Here is a 17376-nt window from a genome sequence, read left to right on the forward strand (position 1 = left end):
GGCCAAGCTGGAGAGTCGAGAAGTCCCAAGTCCAAGTCGAAATTGGAGTAGAAGCAGGAGCTGGGAGTCGGGGTCGAGTGAAAGTGTGGAGGAGTCAACTCCTTTTGACTAATATGCTTGTGGCCTGGGCGGAGCAACAGCAGTGGGCCAGCTAATCCTACTCTTCTACTCTTCTCCTCAACCCAAATCCCCCCCCGGACTTGACGATGACGAATAAGTAATCAGCGCTAAGTTGGTAATTGAAAGCGCTGCTAAGGCTTTCTTAAAGTCATTTCCTTACTTTTTACCTTTTTAGTCAAGTATGTTAGCAAGAAGAAAGAAGACTATTTCTCGAGAACTGTGTTTGATGATGTCAAGAGCTTGCTAGGCAGAACACCTGCAGACAGTCTTAAAGACAGTCTCCTACATATGCAGCAAGGTGGTTGGTGGGATTTCAGGGCCCAAGGCCATCGGGCACAGATGGAATTCTAACAGGGGAAACAATAAGCAGATGGGGACAGGGCGTTCGTGGGCCACTTTCTAGCTGGAAAGCCATTAAATACTCTTTACAAGTTGGGGATTTAACATTTACCATTAAGGCACATTAGTAATTATCAAAAACTTGATAGAAAATGATAACTCATTAGCTAAAATCACTTTAAAATGAGCATAAAATTAAAAATTATTTATATTTCTCCTGAAAATCGTCATCTCTTTACCTAACTTTTCTTAAGCAGTTCAAGAACTAAGTTAGTTATCTTCTAAAAGTAGTCCATCCTTATTCCAGGTAAACTAGATTAAATGAAAGTGGGCATATTTACCCATTAAATAAATTGGTAAAGCTCTCAGTTAAGCCAACTTACCTTAAATTGGGGGGCCGGAAAAAGAGCGTATGTTGTTCCGCAGAAAGAATCCGGCAGACATTGCGTAACATGAAGTCGCAAAAATTATGTACAGAGATTAAGAAAGTAAACCGTTATCTGCCAACGCCCCCGGGGCTGAGGAAAAAGAGTAGGGGCGGAGGGAAAATTGGATGGAGGCGGAGCAATCCGTGTTGACAGTTTCCGCTGCAGGCGATTTTCCTGAGAAGAACAGTGGGTAGGGGAAAAAACATAATGAAATTATGTATTTTCCGAATATTTCGTGTGTGGCAGATGAGCTCCGGTTTATATGTGCACGAGATTTCCTTCTGTTTTATGTCCGTACGAGGAAATGAATCTTAAAATTTCCTACAATAATAAAATAAACGAACAAACAAATGCGGGATGTAAAAACGAAAGCGAGCATAAATGAAATGAAAAAGATTAAAATAAAGCAGCTCATAAAAAGTTGAACATAAAATATAAATTCTTTTTAAAGATGAAATATATAAAATGTGTCATTATTTTATGCGTTTAAAGGACTTTCAGAAGAACTATAAGGATTTATGATAAGTTTTTTTATGTTATTTTTCACCGAATAATAAGGTTTATATTTAAAAGTATAGAGAGAAAATCAAGAAATAAAATAAAGTAATTATTATATTGGCTTGCCTTAAGGGGTTTATGTTAATTAATGAGCTAAAAACCAAATCTGGGGCTCAAATATTATTCTATTTCTGCCATCTAAATTGTATTTTTGTCACAAATCAGCTATCACCTTACCCACTTAGAACTGGGAAGCTCAATAAGACTGAGTTTTCCACCTCCCTATTAACAAGTGGATCCGCCATGGAAACGGTTAAGCTCTCCTCCGGCTGACTTTGAATACGTTCAACACTTGGCCAACAAAACGAACGTGATGCTTGATTTTGGACCTCAGGTATCTGAATAATTTTTGTGGGCAAACGGAATCGCTTTCCAAGTATCCGATTGCAATGGTTGTGGGGGTGTTGTTTCCGTCTTGCCTCGATTGATTCCGATTCTAATTGTTTTGGTCTAGTGGTAATCGCCTTTTGTCTGTGCAAATTACCTGAGCCGTGGCGAAACTTCAATCCCCAAATGGGCCAATAATTATTCGTGCAAACCCAAATCCCCAAAATTCCCTTGAGGAAAGGAGAGGGGGCCCAGGGAAAAGCAGATGAGAAGAAGGAAAAATTAAGCAAATATCACGTCGTTCACATTTGAACTTCAGACCAAATCAAAGACAAGCTGAGTTTTTGGATACAATGGAAACTTGGCCGGGCGAGAACAAGTTGAATAAACGTTGTGTAGCAGAATATTCCCAGCTAGCAAGTTCGAGTGATTGTGTGTTTTGAGTGAAACTCCGTTTGGTTCAGCTTTGGTTTTAATTACAGAAAGGGCTTAACAACCCGACAATGGAGTTTAGATAGCCTGGAGAAAGTTCAACAAATTGGCAATGTGTTAATAATGGAAAACCAAAGGAGTAGAACTTTTTTCGAAACCGGTGAATGTAGGTAGACTTTTTCCTTTAGTGAAAGGGTTTTTTTTTTTTTTTTTTTTTTATTACAACTTGGAGCTCACAATGGTCGGACAGCTAAATGAGTAGCTGGTTTGAGCAGCTTATGACCGAAACTAATGATATTTGAAATATTCTGACATTGATTGGAAATCAAATTAGTAGCTCAGCGATATATGACATTCTATATTCCGACCATTTTGGCACTATTTTGGTCAAAATACTGACTTTTTTGACAATAAATTAGAATAACAATTCTTAAGTTATATTTCCACTACTTTATCCAGGTCACTACTTTATATCTTTACAGCTAAAAGAAAGTATGATTTGTGCAGCTAACGACCACATCAAACGACTGTATCACTTTCAGGTTGATTTTGGAAAATTCATTTTTGGACCAATCGCCTTTTTTGATAAATCAGAATAGCGGTTTTGAAGTAATATTTGGAATACTTTTTCTAGGTTTATAGCCCATGAAATAGTCAAAAGAAGACGGAGAGCTAAAAGAAATACTGTTTTGTGCAACTAACGACCTAAACTGACAGTTTTTATCACTACCCACTTGATTTGGGAAATTTCATTTTTGAGTCAATTTTCAGTTTTTCGATTAGGGGTTACATCGTCTTTTTTAGCGAAAAAAGCTTTAAAATTGGTATTTTAAGGTGAGGACACAGTTTTACTAGAAATTTAATTACGAGTTCAATGAGATATGACACTCAACAATCGGATAATTTTATGGAAAGTTATGGTAAAATCAGGATAAAAATTTATGACTATAAATGTAGTTTTCTGTTATTTTGTAAGTTGGTTTAATAACTTAAATTTTCTTTCCGTGCAGTGACAAACAAATAAACATAGAGTTTGCAGCAAGCAAGCGAATTCATTGCTAAATCATCGAGTGCAACCAACTCGCTGTAAGTTTGTTTCGAAAAAAAATGCAATAAGAAGAAATGGGGGAGTCCCCCAAACACATAAGGGGAAAAGTCAGTGGGCGTGTGTGTGAGTAAATTGTAGAGTTGGCGCAAACGAGTAAAGAAATCGCTCATGCAAAACTGATTGACTGTAACGAAGAAACTGTAAAAAGAAACACGAAACTTGTTACAGTTGCTGCTGATTTTTAGACCCTGCCACGCCCACACGCGACCGCTTTTTCGCTGCCCGCCTCTCCCCTTCCTGCCCTCTTCTGTCTGTTATCTGTCGGCGTTTATTTATGTACATACTCGTATATACACATGGCTCGCCCTCACATATGCAACGTATTCATTTGGCCACCGATTCCAGAAGATCCTGCTCCAGCTGCATCCTCCGGTTACTGATTTTTATTGAAACGAAAATATCGCTGGCTGGGCTGCCTTTTCCTTTTATGTTCGTCAGTTTCCAGTTTACCCCGACCCTCTCACTCTCTTTGGGGGCACAACTTTTTTCTTGTTGTTGTTGTTGGTTGCGCACTTAATTGAAAGGAATTGTTAATTCACACAGGACCCCATCCTTCGCCTTTGTGCGTGATTGGTTGGCGCTGTAAGCGGCGGTAACTGTACTCCAGCTACCCGCTTGATTCCCGACCCCAAATTCAATTATTTGAATTTCTCCTTGGCGGAAAGAAAGGCGTGACGTACTCACACTCTTCAAAAAAGTCACGACATTGATGCTTGTTTTGCTTAAGAAATATTGTTCGGTTTATAAATTAGTCAAATTAATATGAAATATTCACCAATTTTAACCCTCAAATTCTTATATCTAAAATAGATTTCCATTAAATCATTTATAGATATGGGTTTATTTTTTCTATATATCATTTTCCGAGTGAAAATTCAGTCAAAAGATCCAAACTTGTCTTTTTTAGGCGTTTTGCTTGCCGGAGGACGTCTGTCAGACGACTGTCAGTCTCCATCCTGCGGGACAATTTGTTGTATTTCTTCGTGACACTTATTTGTCATTTTTAGCATATAATAGCATTGTGTGGATTATAAAGGGATTATAGCCCCAGTCCCAGTGTCCCACCCCGACTCCTTGAATCCTCCTCCACTACGTCGTAATAATTGCTCACGTTCTCACGCGCTCTCAACGCCTCACCCCCTGTGGCTTTTAAAACCAATTTGGTAAAACCGTCCGACCACCAACAGCCAAGTCAACCAGGTCAAAAAGCTGCTCCAAGATGTGTGTAATTAGACGTGACTTTTCCTCGAGTTCTTCTGAAGGGTTCTGGTGCAAGCCGAGGGCTGGGTGCCAGGGGCCAAATCGGGCCTTAAAGCCTTCTTAACGCTGTTGTTATTTAGAGCTTAATTGTGCCAGGACACGGAGGCCCCCGGGACTGGGGTTGGGCGCCAATAATTGGGGTGAAGGGGTGAGCGTGAACTGCCCTTAAGGTTCAAGATGGATTAAAGTCCGCTTCAATGGCTAATCCATGGAGCCCCCGCTCCTTGACTGTGCCCCACTCAACCGCAATTAGCAAGGCAGAAGCTCGATATCGACACATTAGCATCCCCTGTGCACCGGGCATAATCTGATTATCAGCCACCCTCGGAAAACCCCAGCGAAAAAGTGCTAATTTGTGCACGGAAATCACGCCCAGGAGCAAGAGCAAAAGCTGGAGCACGGATTTCCCACCACCATCCATGTGCGTGTCACCTTCAGCCGGCTGTTCCCCTTTTTCGCCTTTGTGCAAATTGAAAATATGCCAAATAATTACACATTTTTATGTGAATTTTTCAATTTATATGCCGTCAAATAAACGCTGCGTGCACATCACAGTATTGACATCGAGACGGATGGGGGTTGTGTGTCCCACCTTTTTGCCTCATTTCCTGTGATTTTCGTTAGACGTCCTTAAGACATCTTTTGGGAGTTTATTTATTCAAAAATATCTGACCTTGAAAAGCTCACATACAGTTTCGTAAAAAGTTCGGTAGATGGCGCTTAAACGCTTTAGTGTAAAATTTCGGAATGTAAAAACAGAATAAAATGTATAAATAAATGTAAAGTATATGTAATTAAGCAATGTAAAATCAGGTTATATGTAATTTCTTAAGATTATTCGCCAACTTGAAAGCCCCATTAAAAGCCATACGTTTTTATACTGACTGTTATTTAATGCGTTTACAAATATCTGAGTAAGTTGCACTGAACAACATTTACTCAAAAAAACTTACAAAGTTTAGTGTTAATGAAAACCCTACGCCGGAAGCAGGGTGTCAGGGACCAACAGCCAACTAACTCCGAGTGCTTGGCTTGTAATTGTAATTAGTTATCAAAATATAAGCTGACAAATGCGGTTTCATACATTTTTAATGTACAAAAGAGGGTGATGGGATGTGAGCATGATTAAGATACAACGTAAAGGGGGGAAGTAGGTAAAATAAATGAACTGAATTGGGATAGGGGGAAGTGGGAGATTTAATGAGATGATTGAGATGCGGGTGGCTCTCAGTTTAAGCGCTGAGTGACCGGCAGCTTCTTGCGTCGTCTACGCAATTGCTGACTGCGATCCCAGTACTCATAGTAGCGTTCCTGTTTCAACCACTCCTGATATTTATACCACCACTCCTCCCACTTGATATAGTCCTGCAAGTATATTAATACATTTTAGTATATGCTGTTAACTTTCAGTAAAATCAACACCAACCTTAAGGTCCAAGTCCCTTAGATAACCACGACTCTTGTAGTACTCGTAACGGACGCGCACATCGTCCCACGACAGCATTCCCGACGGTGCTGTTGTGGCCAACTCCTCCGGAAAGTGCCCGGCCGGTGCCGGCGAATACGAATAGCGACGCGGCGGCGACTCAAGGCCCTCTTCAATCATCACTTTGAGGGCCCCACCGGCGGAGTCTTTGGTGATGCGCATATTCTCCATGTTGCTGCGATCAATGCTCCACTGCGCCATTTTGCCAAATCGCTCCGAGAGCGTTAGCCGCGTAGTAGCCGAGAATGTGGGCAACGTGCCGACTTCATCGCTGTCCGAGCCGTTCGAATCGTCCGAGTCCGAGGAGGAGTTCGCCGCGTTAGCTCCGGTGCCACTGGTCGTCCCGCTCGGATGCTTTTTGCGTTTCTCACCTTCAATTTTAATGCGTGGTCGCATCTGTTGGTAGAGATTTGAATTTGAATTAGATTTGATTGGATAAGGACAAAGTTGTATAAAATATCATTCTTAGGAAAGCACTCACCTCCTTCTCCTTTTTCTTCTTTTTAGCCTGTGCTGCCGGAGCTCCAGTTGGAGCCGATGCCGGCTCTGGTGGCTCTGGCGGACGATGCTTAAGACGCGGGTCTTCCGGCGGAGGCGAGTGGCGTGAAGATCTCGGGATCTTCATATGGGCCTCCGACGAGGAAACGCGATCATGGCCCATGTGACGTAACTTCGCTTGGCGGTACTTCTCCATGGCGGATACCGAACTGCCTCCACCTCCGCGCACGGGTGGTGGAGTGCTAGGGCGACCATGGATCCGGCCATGTGACTCCGACGGAGGAGGCGGCGGCGCCCCTGAACGATAATGGCCACGTGGCTTGGGTGGCGGTGAACGCGGACCGCGGGATCTACAATAATGGAAATTTGTTAATGGGGTCAGAAACATCGGAAATCAATTTTAATTTACCGAGATCTATGACGATGGCTGGGTGAACAAAGGGAGCAGGAATCATCGGAGCTGCTGCTCATCGAGCTGTTTGAACGCGATCGTATCGAGTGCTGACAATATTGGAAAAAAAGTTAAATATGTTATTGTTGCTTCAGAATATGTAAAATGTGTAACAATTATGTTGAATACTAACCCTTGGCGGTGGCGAAGGCGGGCGCTTGGAACGCGGCAGGATGTGGGCAACCGGGCCGCGCTTATCCATTCCCGACGACGAGGGTGGCGGAAGCGGAGGCGACCGTCGACGGCTGAGCGGTGAACGTGACGCGTTTGGCTTTCGTCTCAACGACGAGGACGAGCCACTACTGGGTTCCGGCGGAGATCGTGGCCGTCCGCCGTGGCCATTTCCGGGTCGACGCATGAGAGAGTCATGGCTGTTGTTCGGGGATCGCGGCATGGGCGGTGAGCGCGGTCCGCCACGTCTATCCATGCCACCGTGCATGGACATCGGAGGTGAGCGTCGACGCGGAGGTGGAGAAAGCGGGGGCGATTTGCGCATACGCGACCGACTGCGCGAATGGGGCGAACGAGAACGGCCGTATCGCTGGGAGGGTTGACCGGGAGGTGGTCCGCCTGTGGGAGGGTAACGACCGTAGGGCGGTGCTCCACCCTCACGACCTTCGCGACCGTCGCGTTCACTTTCGCCAGAGCTACTCTCGCCCTGAATGTACATCTTCTTGTACCCCGTGTGTCGCCATCGATTTGGATCCTTTTCCTCCGCTTCTATTAACTTTTTGTCCCAGTAATCGTTGGTGGTGTTAGCGCGCGCCTTCTTCATCACGTTGTCGATCTCGCGTCGCTTGCCAGCGGGTAATGAGGGATCTGCAAGTTCGAGAGGTAAAATGTCAGCTTCGGTTGACTGGGAATTAGGCGGTGGGTGGTGGGTAATTGTCGTTCCGGGAAGCCCTTTATATATTTATATATGTATTATGGAGGGTCTCTCCAGACATCGCTAATCCCGGCGAGGCTTGGGTTTTTCCCACATCTAGTTGCTGCTGGTAGTTGGTAGAAGTTTCAGTTCAGGTACCTGTTATTCGGGCAGCTGTCGGCTGCCTGTCCATGTGCAGTTTGGGATTCAGTTCGGCGCGCCTGCGCGACGCCATCGCGGGATTTCGGATTTTTCTCGCTCAGGCAAATATATATGTTGTGTATATCGCGCACGTTTATTTATTGCCTGGCTCAAGCGATATATATAGGTTTTCAGTTTTTATTACCCCAACGGTTAGGGTTTGGGCAACGGTTTGGCGAACGCGACAACACACTTTACCATTTCAAAAAACATACACAACAAGCTGGAAATATATTACAATTGAATATAGAAACATGTAAGAGAGCATTAAAATGACCAACTGAAAACAACAACATCAACAATATCAAGAGCGCAGAGAGAGTATGAGATAGGGCGGAGAGAGCTGAAAACGCAGAGGGGAAAGAGAGTTGTTCCGGTTGACATTTAACCCATGTCGCGTCGCGAGGTGGTGAGGACCTAAAGGCCCCAACCAAATCGATCGTGAGAGCCGATCTACAACCGGCTTGCGCGTATATTTTTTCACATACGTATTTTCCATCATTTCTAATATTTTCGTTTTAGGCACATACACACTCACTCACACCAACACCAATATATTTGCCTTGTCAGCACGAGAGAGGAATTCAGAGCGAGAGCGAGACAGAGAGAGTTAGACAAAGAGAGACGGGACTCCCGACGACAGCAACTAAATTCCGATTTTAGGCTCTGGCGATTATGTAAACGATGTAAAACAGGCACTAGACTAGTTTGCTTACATTTGACGACGTTTTTGTGCACGCTTTTCGAGATTTTGTGGTCTTAGTGTTTTATTGGCAAATGGAAAACACGGCGATGCGTTCAGTTTTTCTCGACGGCCATGTTGGTAAGACCGTAGGACCCTAATGCCATAAAAGGTAGCAGAAAATACTAAGCAAATGCTGAATTATACTAATGCATGTTAAATTTAACAAACATTAAATACTACACGCTCACAACGGAGCGGTCTGCCTGGCGCATGGCCACACTGGCCGTTGTCAAAAAAAGAAATGCAATTTTCATTAAATTGTTAAATCAAAACTATTTAAAATGCAGCGCGACGAGAAACTGTTCGAGCTGACGCTTGAAACGGTCCTGCAGCGCCTGAACGACCTTAAGCTGGCTGTGCTCTCCATGATCCAGAAACTAGAGATGGAGTACGAAACAATCAACTGGCCAACGTTCCTCGACAACTTTGCTATAATATCTAGCCACCTCACCGGACTGACCAAGATCCTGGCCAAGGAGCAGTGTCCACCGCTTAGGAATCGAACCGTACTTCCCCTGCTGGTTTCCATGGACCGGGATGAGACCCTTATCAACATCACAGAGGGTCGTGTGCCGGTCTTTTCGCATGACATTGTTCCAGACTATCTGAGAACTCGCCCGGATCCGATTACAGAGCAAAAGATGCTGCAGAACGACCAAAAGGCGGCCAACTTAACAAACGATGCTGCCATGAAGCAAGTCACCCAATACAACAAGGTCGTCTCCCACGTCCTGGACATGGTTAGCAAGGCGCGTGAGGAGTGGGAGATAGAAAGTTCATCCCGCACCGGCATCCAGCAGACGAGCAGCATGGCCGACACCCAACTACTGGTGGCCGCAGTCGGCATGGGAAAGGGCTTAAAGCTAACCAACTACGTTCCTGGACCGGGAATGATGGTACCGCCATCGATACGTGCCCCATCACCCATGGGTGGCCCTGCAATGAGTCCCGGCAACGTACAGCAGCAGCTGGGAAAGGCGCCATCGGCCGTAAAAACAAACATTAAGTCCGCCAACCAAGTACACCCGTTTTCTCGATAGAAAAAAGATGGTTTATTGGCTATAATCGCATCCTTCTGGCGGAATGTGTCGTCATAATAAGTTACATGTCCCTAATCCTAAGACTATTATTAAGCAAACATAAACGTGAACAAATTCAAATGTTTCGTCTCCTCCAACTCAGACTTCCTTCGTTTCTGGCTGTGCGTGCTTCTCGTTGATGAGAATCTCGTGCAGCTTAATATCCTTCGGTGTTGAGGTATCCACCAGCTCCAGGCCCAGCACACGCCTCTCATCCTTTTGCTTGTGCATGCTCCGCACAATTCCGATAAACTTTTGACCCAGCGTCAATTCACGGAATCGCACACAGTTTTCTTTGCTCCAGACTACGTCTGCTAGTTGAATGCCTGTAAAGCGGATCTGCAGTGTTGAAAGGGCAAAGGCATGTGTTTATCTTCAACTTACCATATAATTGGGCTGGCAGTGCCATTTTAGGCAGCTTCCTTAAATCCGGCTGCAGAGTTTTCAGTTGATCACAGGCAACTACTCCGTCGTCACCCAGATCGACGAAACGGACGTGTATAATCTCATCGTAAATCTTACGAATACTTACGCTTAATTTTAATTAAAATTAGTAAGATTATATAAAACTGGATTTCATTGTTCTCACCGATGATAGACGCCGTCGCTGTCAGGTGCTGCAAATGCCTCTCCAATGGCCAATTGCGAGGGCTGTACTCCCTTGGCTGCAGGTCCTTTACAATGCTCTTGTAGATTCTTCATCAAAGTCTGCAGCTGGTTGTAGCACTTATAGGGTTGGACCTTCGAGAGGATACATTAGGATTAGTACGGACGAAATAATCCTGGGATCTCTAAACTTACAGCAAAGTGACCGGGATTGACGGAGAGGGCAACGCGCACCTCAAAATAGGCGCCTATGGCTGGAATGGCCTCATAATCTTTGAGCATGAGAGACGAGAAGGTGCTGGCTCCCACTCTGGTGGATAACCCCTTTTGTGGCGTCACTGGTGGAGTAAGAGCGACAAGTTCGCTGCTGCTGCTCTGGCTTGAGACCACAGAGCTGAAGCTGCCATTCCGAGGAAGCTGGCCACTGGAGCCCAGGAGCATATAATCGCACTTCTCCGGACGATTAGAGCTGTGCGTGAGGGGAATCGAAGGTGAGAAGGGGAACGTAGGGATAGGGTTTGGTTTCAAGCATTAAAAAATATGATCGCTTGAGGGCTCACTTGGTAGTTGTGTTGCTTATGATTATATTTTTCTGATTATTTACAAAGATGTGTATGACTCTTAGGTATAAGCTTACAGTAGGTTTATTTTCGTAGTATTTTCATTAGCGTAGATCGAAATTTTGTTAGCGATAGCTTATCAAGTCAGTTCCAGTTTATCGAAAGCACTAATAGAAACAGCATTAACCAAAGGATCGATTATAAACGTATTATGAACTTATTAGCACCAGTTGAAATTATATGTCGTTGATTAGGGAGCTTGATGGTAATGTGATTGGATGAAATTGTGATATAGACCATAATGTTTTAGATTGAATGACAATGTAATGTGAACGTAATATGGAGGCTTACCTTGCCATCTCGAACTCGAGGCGTAGACCGATATTCACGCACATGTACATTGACTCCGGATCCTCGCGGACGAAGATGTTGACTAAGGGCTTCGAAGAGTCCATTGCCACAACCTTGAGCTGCGTGAGTAAGTGGTGTAGGTTAGACAATAATTTAACTAATAAATATAAAATACCTACCAGAGCCTCGGTGCGCGAAGGCATCAGTCCACGAAGACGACCCAACATATGACCAGCGATCTCGGGAACGTCGTGCAGGCGAACGGCCAGCGCCTGTGGTGGGAACGAGGCCAGCGCTCTATTGTTGGCCTCCAGGCGGTAAATGTTAGAGATGTGCGTTTTACGCTGGCGACCGTCATCCACATAGTAGACGTCGAAGGTCTCCTCCTCTGGATTTTCGGGTCTGGCAACCAGTCGTCCCCGGAACCACTGCTTTAGTCCCTCGACAGACTCATCACACACAAACACATGGCGATCATGAAGCAGATCTGAATACCTTACTCGGTCCTGCTCCCCCAGGTCAGCCACAGTTTGGACAATACTGCGTTCCACGAACTTAAGATCATCGTTCCGCATCAACACCATCAAATCGCCATCTTCGTTGATATGAGATACAAGAATCGGAGTAGTCTTGCCGATTTTTTTCTCATCACAAAGCGTAGGCACCGGTGTATATTTGATGATCCTGCTGGCAACTAGATCGTTCAAATGAATGTCCTCGGGCGTGGAAGTGTCGTACAGCGTGGCCACCAAACAAGGCCGACGTTTACCATTTTCCACCACTCCCTGTGCAGCTCCACCCAGTTCCAGGAACTGCTTCTCTGTGGTGAGCACATGGGCCACAACCGTCTGGCCATCTAGTTCTTTTGTCAAAACTTGCTGGGCGTGCGGATGGTCCTCAAACTTGTCCAACGCATACATGCTCAAGCAGACGGCCTGTGCCGGGAGCGTTAGGAATTGCGGCGGACACTGAAACAGTTCTCCGATCTCAAACAGAGCCATATCACCAAAGTCCACAAAATGACAGCGGCACGAACGCTGTTCGTCATTTACGGATATCACGCGAACACGGTTCCAGCCATCAGGAATCTCCACTAGATATATTTCCTGAACCAAAGGCTTGGCAACTTTCTGACGGAATTGCGGGGCCGCCATTTGTCGACCCATGTACTTCGTCAGTTCATCAAATTTAGCTATCTGATCGATCATCCGTGCCCACACAAGCTTGGTGGATTCGCAGTGGCTGATAAACATATTCCAGTCGTGCGGCGCGCCTTCCTTCAGCTGCCAAGGCAGCACACACTGCGACAAATTACTGGTCGAGGTGATCGGAATTAGTTCCGGGGATCCAGGATCGTTAGCAAACAGTATAATCCTTGGGTCAATGCCGTGTTCCACGCGAATTTTGTTTGACTCTATAATTAGATCATACCAATGGCTGGGCAGATGTTGCCGGAAGGTGCTACTGTACCAGTCCTCCAGCTTGTGGCCCAATATGCCATGCGGGAACTTCAATAGCTCATTGTACAATCCGTCGATAAAGTCTGCGTCGCTAAGTGTGCAAGAGGAGAGCTTTTGGTGCGATTCTGCGTGTTGGATACGTTGAACGGCTATCTGGGCTGTGCGCTGGTAGGCAGTTTCCTTATCAGTGAACTCCTCCGGGTAGCTACTGTAAACATCACCAGCAATCCGCACAGAACAGTGAAGGTGAGGTGGCTTCTGGAATATGTTATATGCAGGTTTCTCGAAGTTATTTTCCTCGCAATAGCGGTTTAAAGATGAAACTGCATCGAAGGAAGCATCGAGTTTAATGGGAACTTTAGCTTTTGGCGTGGAATTGACTTTGACTGCCTGAGGCTGGACTCCGTTCACTTTTAGAACATCATCCTTGGGCGTGGCAGCAGTGGCAGAGGATTTCGTTTGAGCGTTCTCTGGCGAAGCCGGCGGAGTGATGGGGGTAGCCGTTGGCGTAAGAGCATCCGGTTGCGGTGTTACTTTCAGTCTGTGATTGACAGAAAAGCCAGTGGAGCGCATCTGTCCAGGATGTTGTACTCGCGGATGGATCGGCCTTTTGAAGCTCGGTTCGGCCTTATTAAAAACGTAGTTGCTGGTTGTTGTATCTGGCTTGCGCTGCGAAGCACTATTACCAAGGATCGCACGCAACGGAGGTTTGCCGTCATTGTATTTTCCTTGCCCATTGGACTTTACATGGTTTTGGGAGTGACCATTCATGGCGGGCGCTTTATCGTTTGGTATCGTTACTACGATCTTCTCCTGATCCAACTTTGCAGCTCGCATGGTATCTTTCTGAGCGCGTTCCTGGAATACCTGCCGTTTGGCGCTCTCCCTCCTCTCTTTCTCTTGGCTCTCCTGTATCTTGCGTTTTTCTTCCTTATCCCTCTCCTGCTCCTGCCTTTGGAATTCCTTCTTTAAATTTTCCTCGCGGTTTTTACGCTCGTACTCCTGCAGCTTCCTAAACGCTTTCAATTCCTCTTTAAGCCGCAACTGAAGCTTTTCTTCGAACCTAGCCTGCTCCTTTTTAAACCTAACTGTCAGTTCATTCCCAATGTATTCCTTCAGCTCTTGATCTCGCTTGATCTTTTCCTGCCTTTCCTTATCAGCAGATTCCTTCAGCTCCTGCTCTAGCTGGGCCTTCTTTTTACGTTCAGCGGATTCCCTGAGTTCGTTCTCTTTCCTAGCGTTTTTCTGTTCGGCCTGTTTTTTCTGCTCCTCCGGCTGAAGCTGGAGGGTCTGGTGGTGTTCCCAACGGTCCTGCCGTTGACAGAAATGAAATTTATTGCTCTGGTTATTGACTGATTGATACGACTGCTGGTGCTGTTGATGGTACTGGTGATGGTACTGCTGCTGTTGAAGGTTCTGGTAATGAACTTGATTATATAACTGGTTCTGCTGGTAGTGATACGTTTCATAAGACTTTTCCTGCACCTCCTTTTGCATAGGTTGATAACTTTCCGATTTGTATTTAAGATTGCTCTGCGAATTGAAAGGTTTGATGGGTATCTGATTGTACGCTCTCCGGACAGTTGTTGACAGTTGTGGCTTTGCAACACGCGTGGCCTTGCCTTTTTTTTGCGATCGCACCAAACGCGCAATATGTTCTGATTTAGCGTTATATTTAGCAGTGATGAATACCTGTTAAGGAAATAAAGTTGTAAGTCATTTTGGAATAAACTAGGGATATTCCTGGGTGTTAAGCAGACATTCCCTAAGAATACATTTTGTCTTCCATTCGTTACTTTGAAAATCGTATTTCAATTACATAGTTTTGAAGTTGCTTAAGATTTTTAAGACCAAAAACCAAGACAACCTTTAAATTGAGAACCCTGCATTATATACATTTGCAACTATTTCTGGGAAGGGAAAGCTGCTTCGCTTGGACAACTTTTAAGTTTGGGTAATCCAATATAACCCATAAAACTCCAGAGCCAGCTACTTAACAGCCAAGCCCACAGTTTACTCAAGTGTTTGGAAATCTGAGCTACTTGGAGTTAAATTTTTGTTTATAATTCACATTGCGCTGAGTTGTTTCAATGCAGCAATCATCTTTATAGGGGCACAGCTCCAAGTGGTAAGCAATAGGATCTGCTTATGGGCAGGGCTTTGTAACCCGAAAAGACGTGATAATAGTGCGAAGCAGAAGCTTGGAATGCTACTACAGAATACATAATTGCAGTCAAATGGAATTAAATGAATATCATTCGTTGACTTCGTGCTGCATCTGTGGGTCGTTTGATTATTGATTTGGCAACAATGCAAAAGCGTTGGCCGGAAGAACCCGCCCAGAACGCCCACTTTCGCCTACAGGTGAGAAAATACATTGCTAAACAAGAATAATGCGAACAGTTCAAGTGTAATATGCCCAGATGGACTGACATTTAAAGAGAAAAACAGACGATAGCCAACGTTCGTTCACTTTCACCATGCAATCATGCAATCACACACACACACAGGCCACTTTAAATTGGTGGCCTTTTCGGTTTTCGCGTTATACACTTTTGTTTTTGGCTGTCGTTGCATTTATTAAAGCAAAGCGCTTAATCAGCACGAATCGAAATGCGAAAAACACAGCTCAAGGAATGACTGTTTAATATATGCTAGTACAAGAGGCAAACGAAAAACGAAACTAGACTAAGTAGAATCCATTGTTTACACTTTTCACGGCGGAGATGAAAAGAAGAAGACGCCGTTGACACGTTGCCCCTTGGACGGCAGTCAGCCCCTTTTTGTTGGAGAGTGGAGCGGGAAAGAAGCGGCGCAGCAGCAGCGGCTCCGCACGCGTTCGACCAGAGAATCGAACTGAAAGCGGCAGCCACCGCTCGCCAAAAGCTCCATAGCCAACAGTGATGACGACTTGACTGCGTTCCAGACAAATCTAGCGTCTTTTTAGGTGAGAACTTTAAAATATTTATAATACTTTAATTAACTTAAAATTACTTTTTTTTTTTTAGAATCAATGAGACATAATTCCAATATTGAAGTTTCTTTTTTTTATAGTTATTTCCTTTTTTGCATCTGTGTTTTAAACTGCACTTTTTTATAAAGGTGGAACGAAGTAAAAAAAAAAATAAATGGCCAACACTGGCAGAGAGGTACTCGAAATTTGCGCACGTGAGAGAAGCACCGAGAGAGCAAGCTCAGCAAAGTGGGCGAAAGAAAGCGTCAAAAGTGGGTGGCAGAGAGCCGCTCTCCCCGATTATAGCGATATGCAGTAATTCGCCAAGAATCTTGGCAACAATTAAATGTAAAGGCGAAAGTAAAAGTCAGAGAAATTAGATTGATTGGGTCATGATATTTACCTTATTGGCGTGCTTGTTAAAGATGAACTCATCCGTTGCTTCTAGCAACTCTTGAGGGTTCGGGTATCCCAATCTGCGAAAGGGCATCTCTTCCCCCTCCACATCCTGGTAATCCTTTACTATGGAACGCAGTTCTACCGGCGGCTTCGCGGACGTGATCAAGGCCCTGACCACTTTGGCCACATTCAACAAAATATCTTTCTGTTCCATAGCGATTGGTCAAGCGATCTGGCAAAGAGAGAGGTGAAGAGAGTATCAACCCATTGAGTGTGATTTAAGTGGTGTGGAATGCGTGCGCCCACCGCCACCCCCAAACGCAACAACAATTAGGCGCATAGAAAAAAATACAGCTTGTCATAAAATCATATAAATTGTGCTTTAGCACTAGTATTACTCACTGTTACTACAAAAACGATTTAACTGAAACTGGTTGATATAGGGTTATAAAGTTAACTGTTTCATATACATATATTTAAGAAATATACATTACATTTTAAGCATAAAAAACCAAGAAGGATCTATACTTTTTCTTTAAGTGTGGAAAATTATATTGGCAAATACAATAATGGGAGAATAGATAAGGCGAATAAGAAAGAGAGACAGAAAGAAAAGGCGGACATAAGCGGCGGCGCAGCAGCAGAAAATAAACAAACAAATTTCTCAACGTATCGAATTGCAAATTTCCTGTTATTTAGTCAACTATCAATAAATGGAATATGAAATTTAATAATTTTTGAATTGCCCTTTGCTGCTGCGTTTCTAACTTTTACAGTTAGTGCAACTAACGGCACTTCTCTTATAGGCAATATACTTACAAACATACTATATTTATGTATGTCAATACATAAGTACAAATGTGGCAATATGTTTTAAAATCGAATATCTACTTTATAATCCCGTTTATTCGAACTTACCAATTAACAATTAAATAATACTTAAATCTCAGGTAGATATGCACTGCAATCTGCAAAAAAAGAATTTTAGTCCTTTGAATAAGAAATTGTGGTGTGGCTGGGTTTTCTTCTTTTTTTTAATCGTTTCTTCGCTTTTCCTATTTATTTAACCTTAAATTATAACTCGATTTCAAAAGAAATACTTGAAGGAAATATAAAGGCGCCTTTTAGTATGGCCAGATTTTCGACTTTA

The 17376-nt window shown here is 44.1% G+C and overlaps 3 protein-coding genes across 9 annotated transcripts; 1 reads left to right on the forward strand and 2 right to left on the reverse strand.

Moving 5' to 3' along the window:
* Positions 1–5444: 5444 nt before the first annotated feature.
* On the reverse strand, positions 5445–8918 carry LOC108109090 (basic salivary proline-rich protein 1). 3 transcript variants are annotated; one of them, XM_017217462.1, is made up of 7 exons: positions 8790–8918; positions 8032–8296; positions 7141–7826; positions 6966–7057; positions 6540–6906; positions 5999–6454; positions 5445–5937 (listed from the first exon to the last, which is right to left on the reverse strand). In XM_017217462.1, exons 2-7 carry the CDS (start codon positions 8105–8107, stop codon positions 5800–5802), a joined length of 1815 nt encoding a protein of 604 aa, XP_017072951.1. In that variant the 5' UTR covers positions 8108–8296; positions 8790–8918; the 3' UTR covers positions 5445–5799. The 3 variants fall into 3 exon arrangements, with proteins under 3 accessions (XP_017072951.1, XP_017072953.1, XP_017072954.1); XM_017217464.1 differs by lacking the exon at positions 8790–8918 and adding an exon at positions 8616–8777; XM_017217465.1 differs by lacking the exon at positions 8032–8296.
* Positions 8919–8993: 75 nt separating this feature from the next.
* Positions 8994–9978, forward strand: LOC108109091 (mediator of RNA polymerase II transcription subunit 8). Its single transcript, XM_017217466.2, has one exon. The coding sequence runs from the start codon at positions 9100–9102 to the stop codon at positions 9856–9858; it is 759 nt and encodes a 252-aa protein (XP_017072955.1). The 5' UTR covers positions 8994–9099; the 3' UTR covers positions 9859–9978.
* On the reverse strand, positions 9847–17352 carry LOC108109088 (tudor domain-containing protein 7B). 5 transcript variants are annotated; one of them, XM_017217457.1, is made up of 9 exons: positions 17295–17350; positions 17145–17194; positions 16231–16458; positions 11594–14566; positions 11415–11533; positions 10699–10972; positions 10487–10638; positions 10282–10430; positions 9847–10223 (listed from the first exon to the last, which is right to left on the reverse strand). In XM_017217457.1, exons 3-9 carry the CDS (start codon positions 16438–16440, stop codon positions 9997–9999), a joined length of 4104 nt encoding a protein of 1367 aa, XP_017072946.1. In that variant the 5' UTR covers positions 16441–16458; positions 17145–17194; positions 17295–17350; the 3' UTR covers positions 9847–9996. The 5 variants fall into 5 exon arrangements, with proteins under 5 accessions (XP_017072946.1, XP_017072947.1, XP_017072948.1 ...); XM_017217458.1 differs by having other exon boundaries at positions 17145–17309; XM_017217459.1 differs by lacking the exons at positions 16231–16458; positions 17145–17194; positions 17295–17350 and adding an exon at positions 15585–15736.
* Positions 17353–17376: the final 24 nt, after the last annotated feature.

This window comes from Drosophila eugracilis, unplaced genomic scaffold (assembly GCF_018153835.1).
Source record: "Drosophila eugracilis isolate 14026-0451.02 unplaced genomic scaffold, ASM1815383v1 contig_1765, whole genome shotgun sequence".
Lineage (NCBI taxonomy): Eukaryota > Metazoa > Arthropoda > Insecta > Diptera > Drosophilidae > Drosophila > Drosophila eugracilis.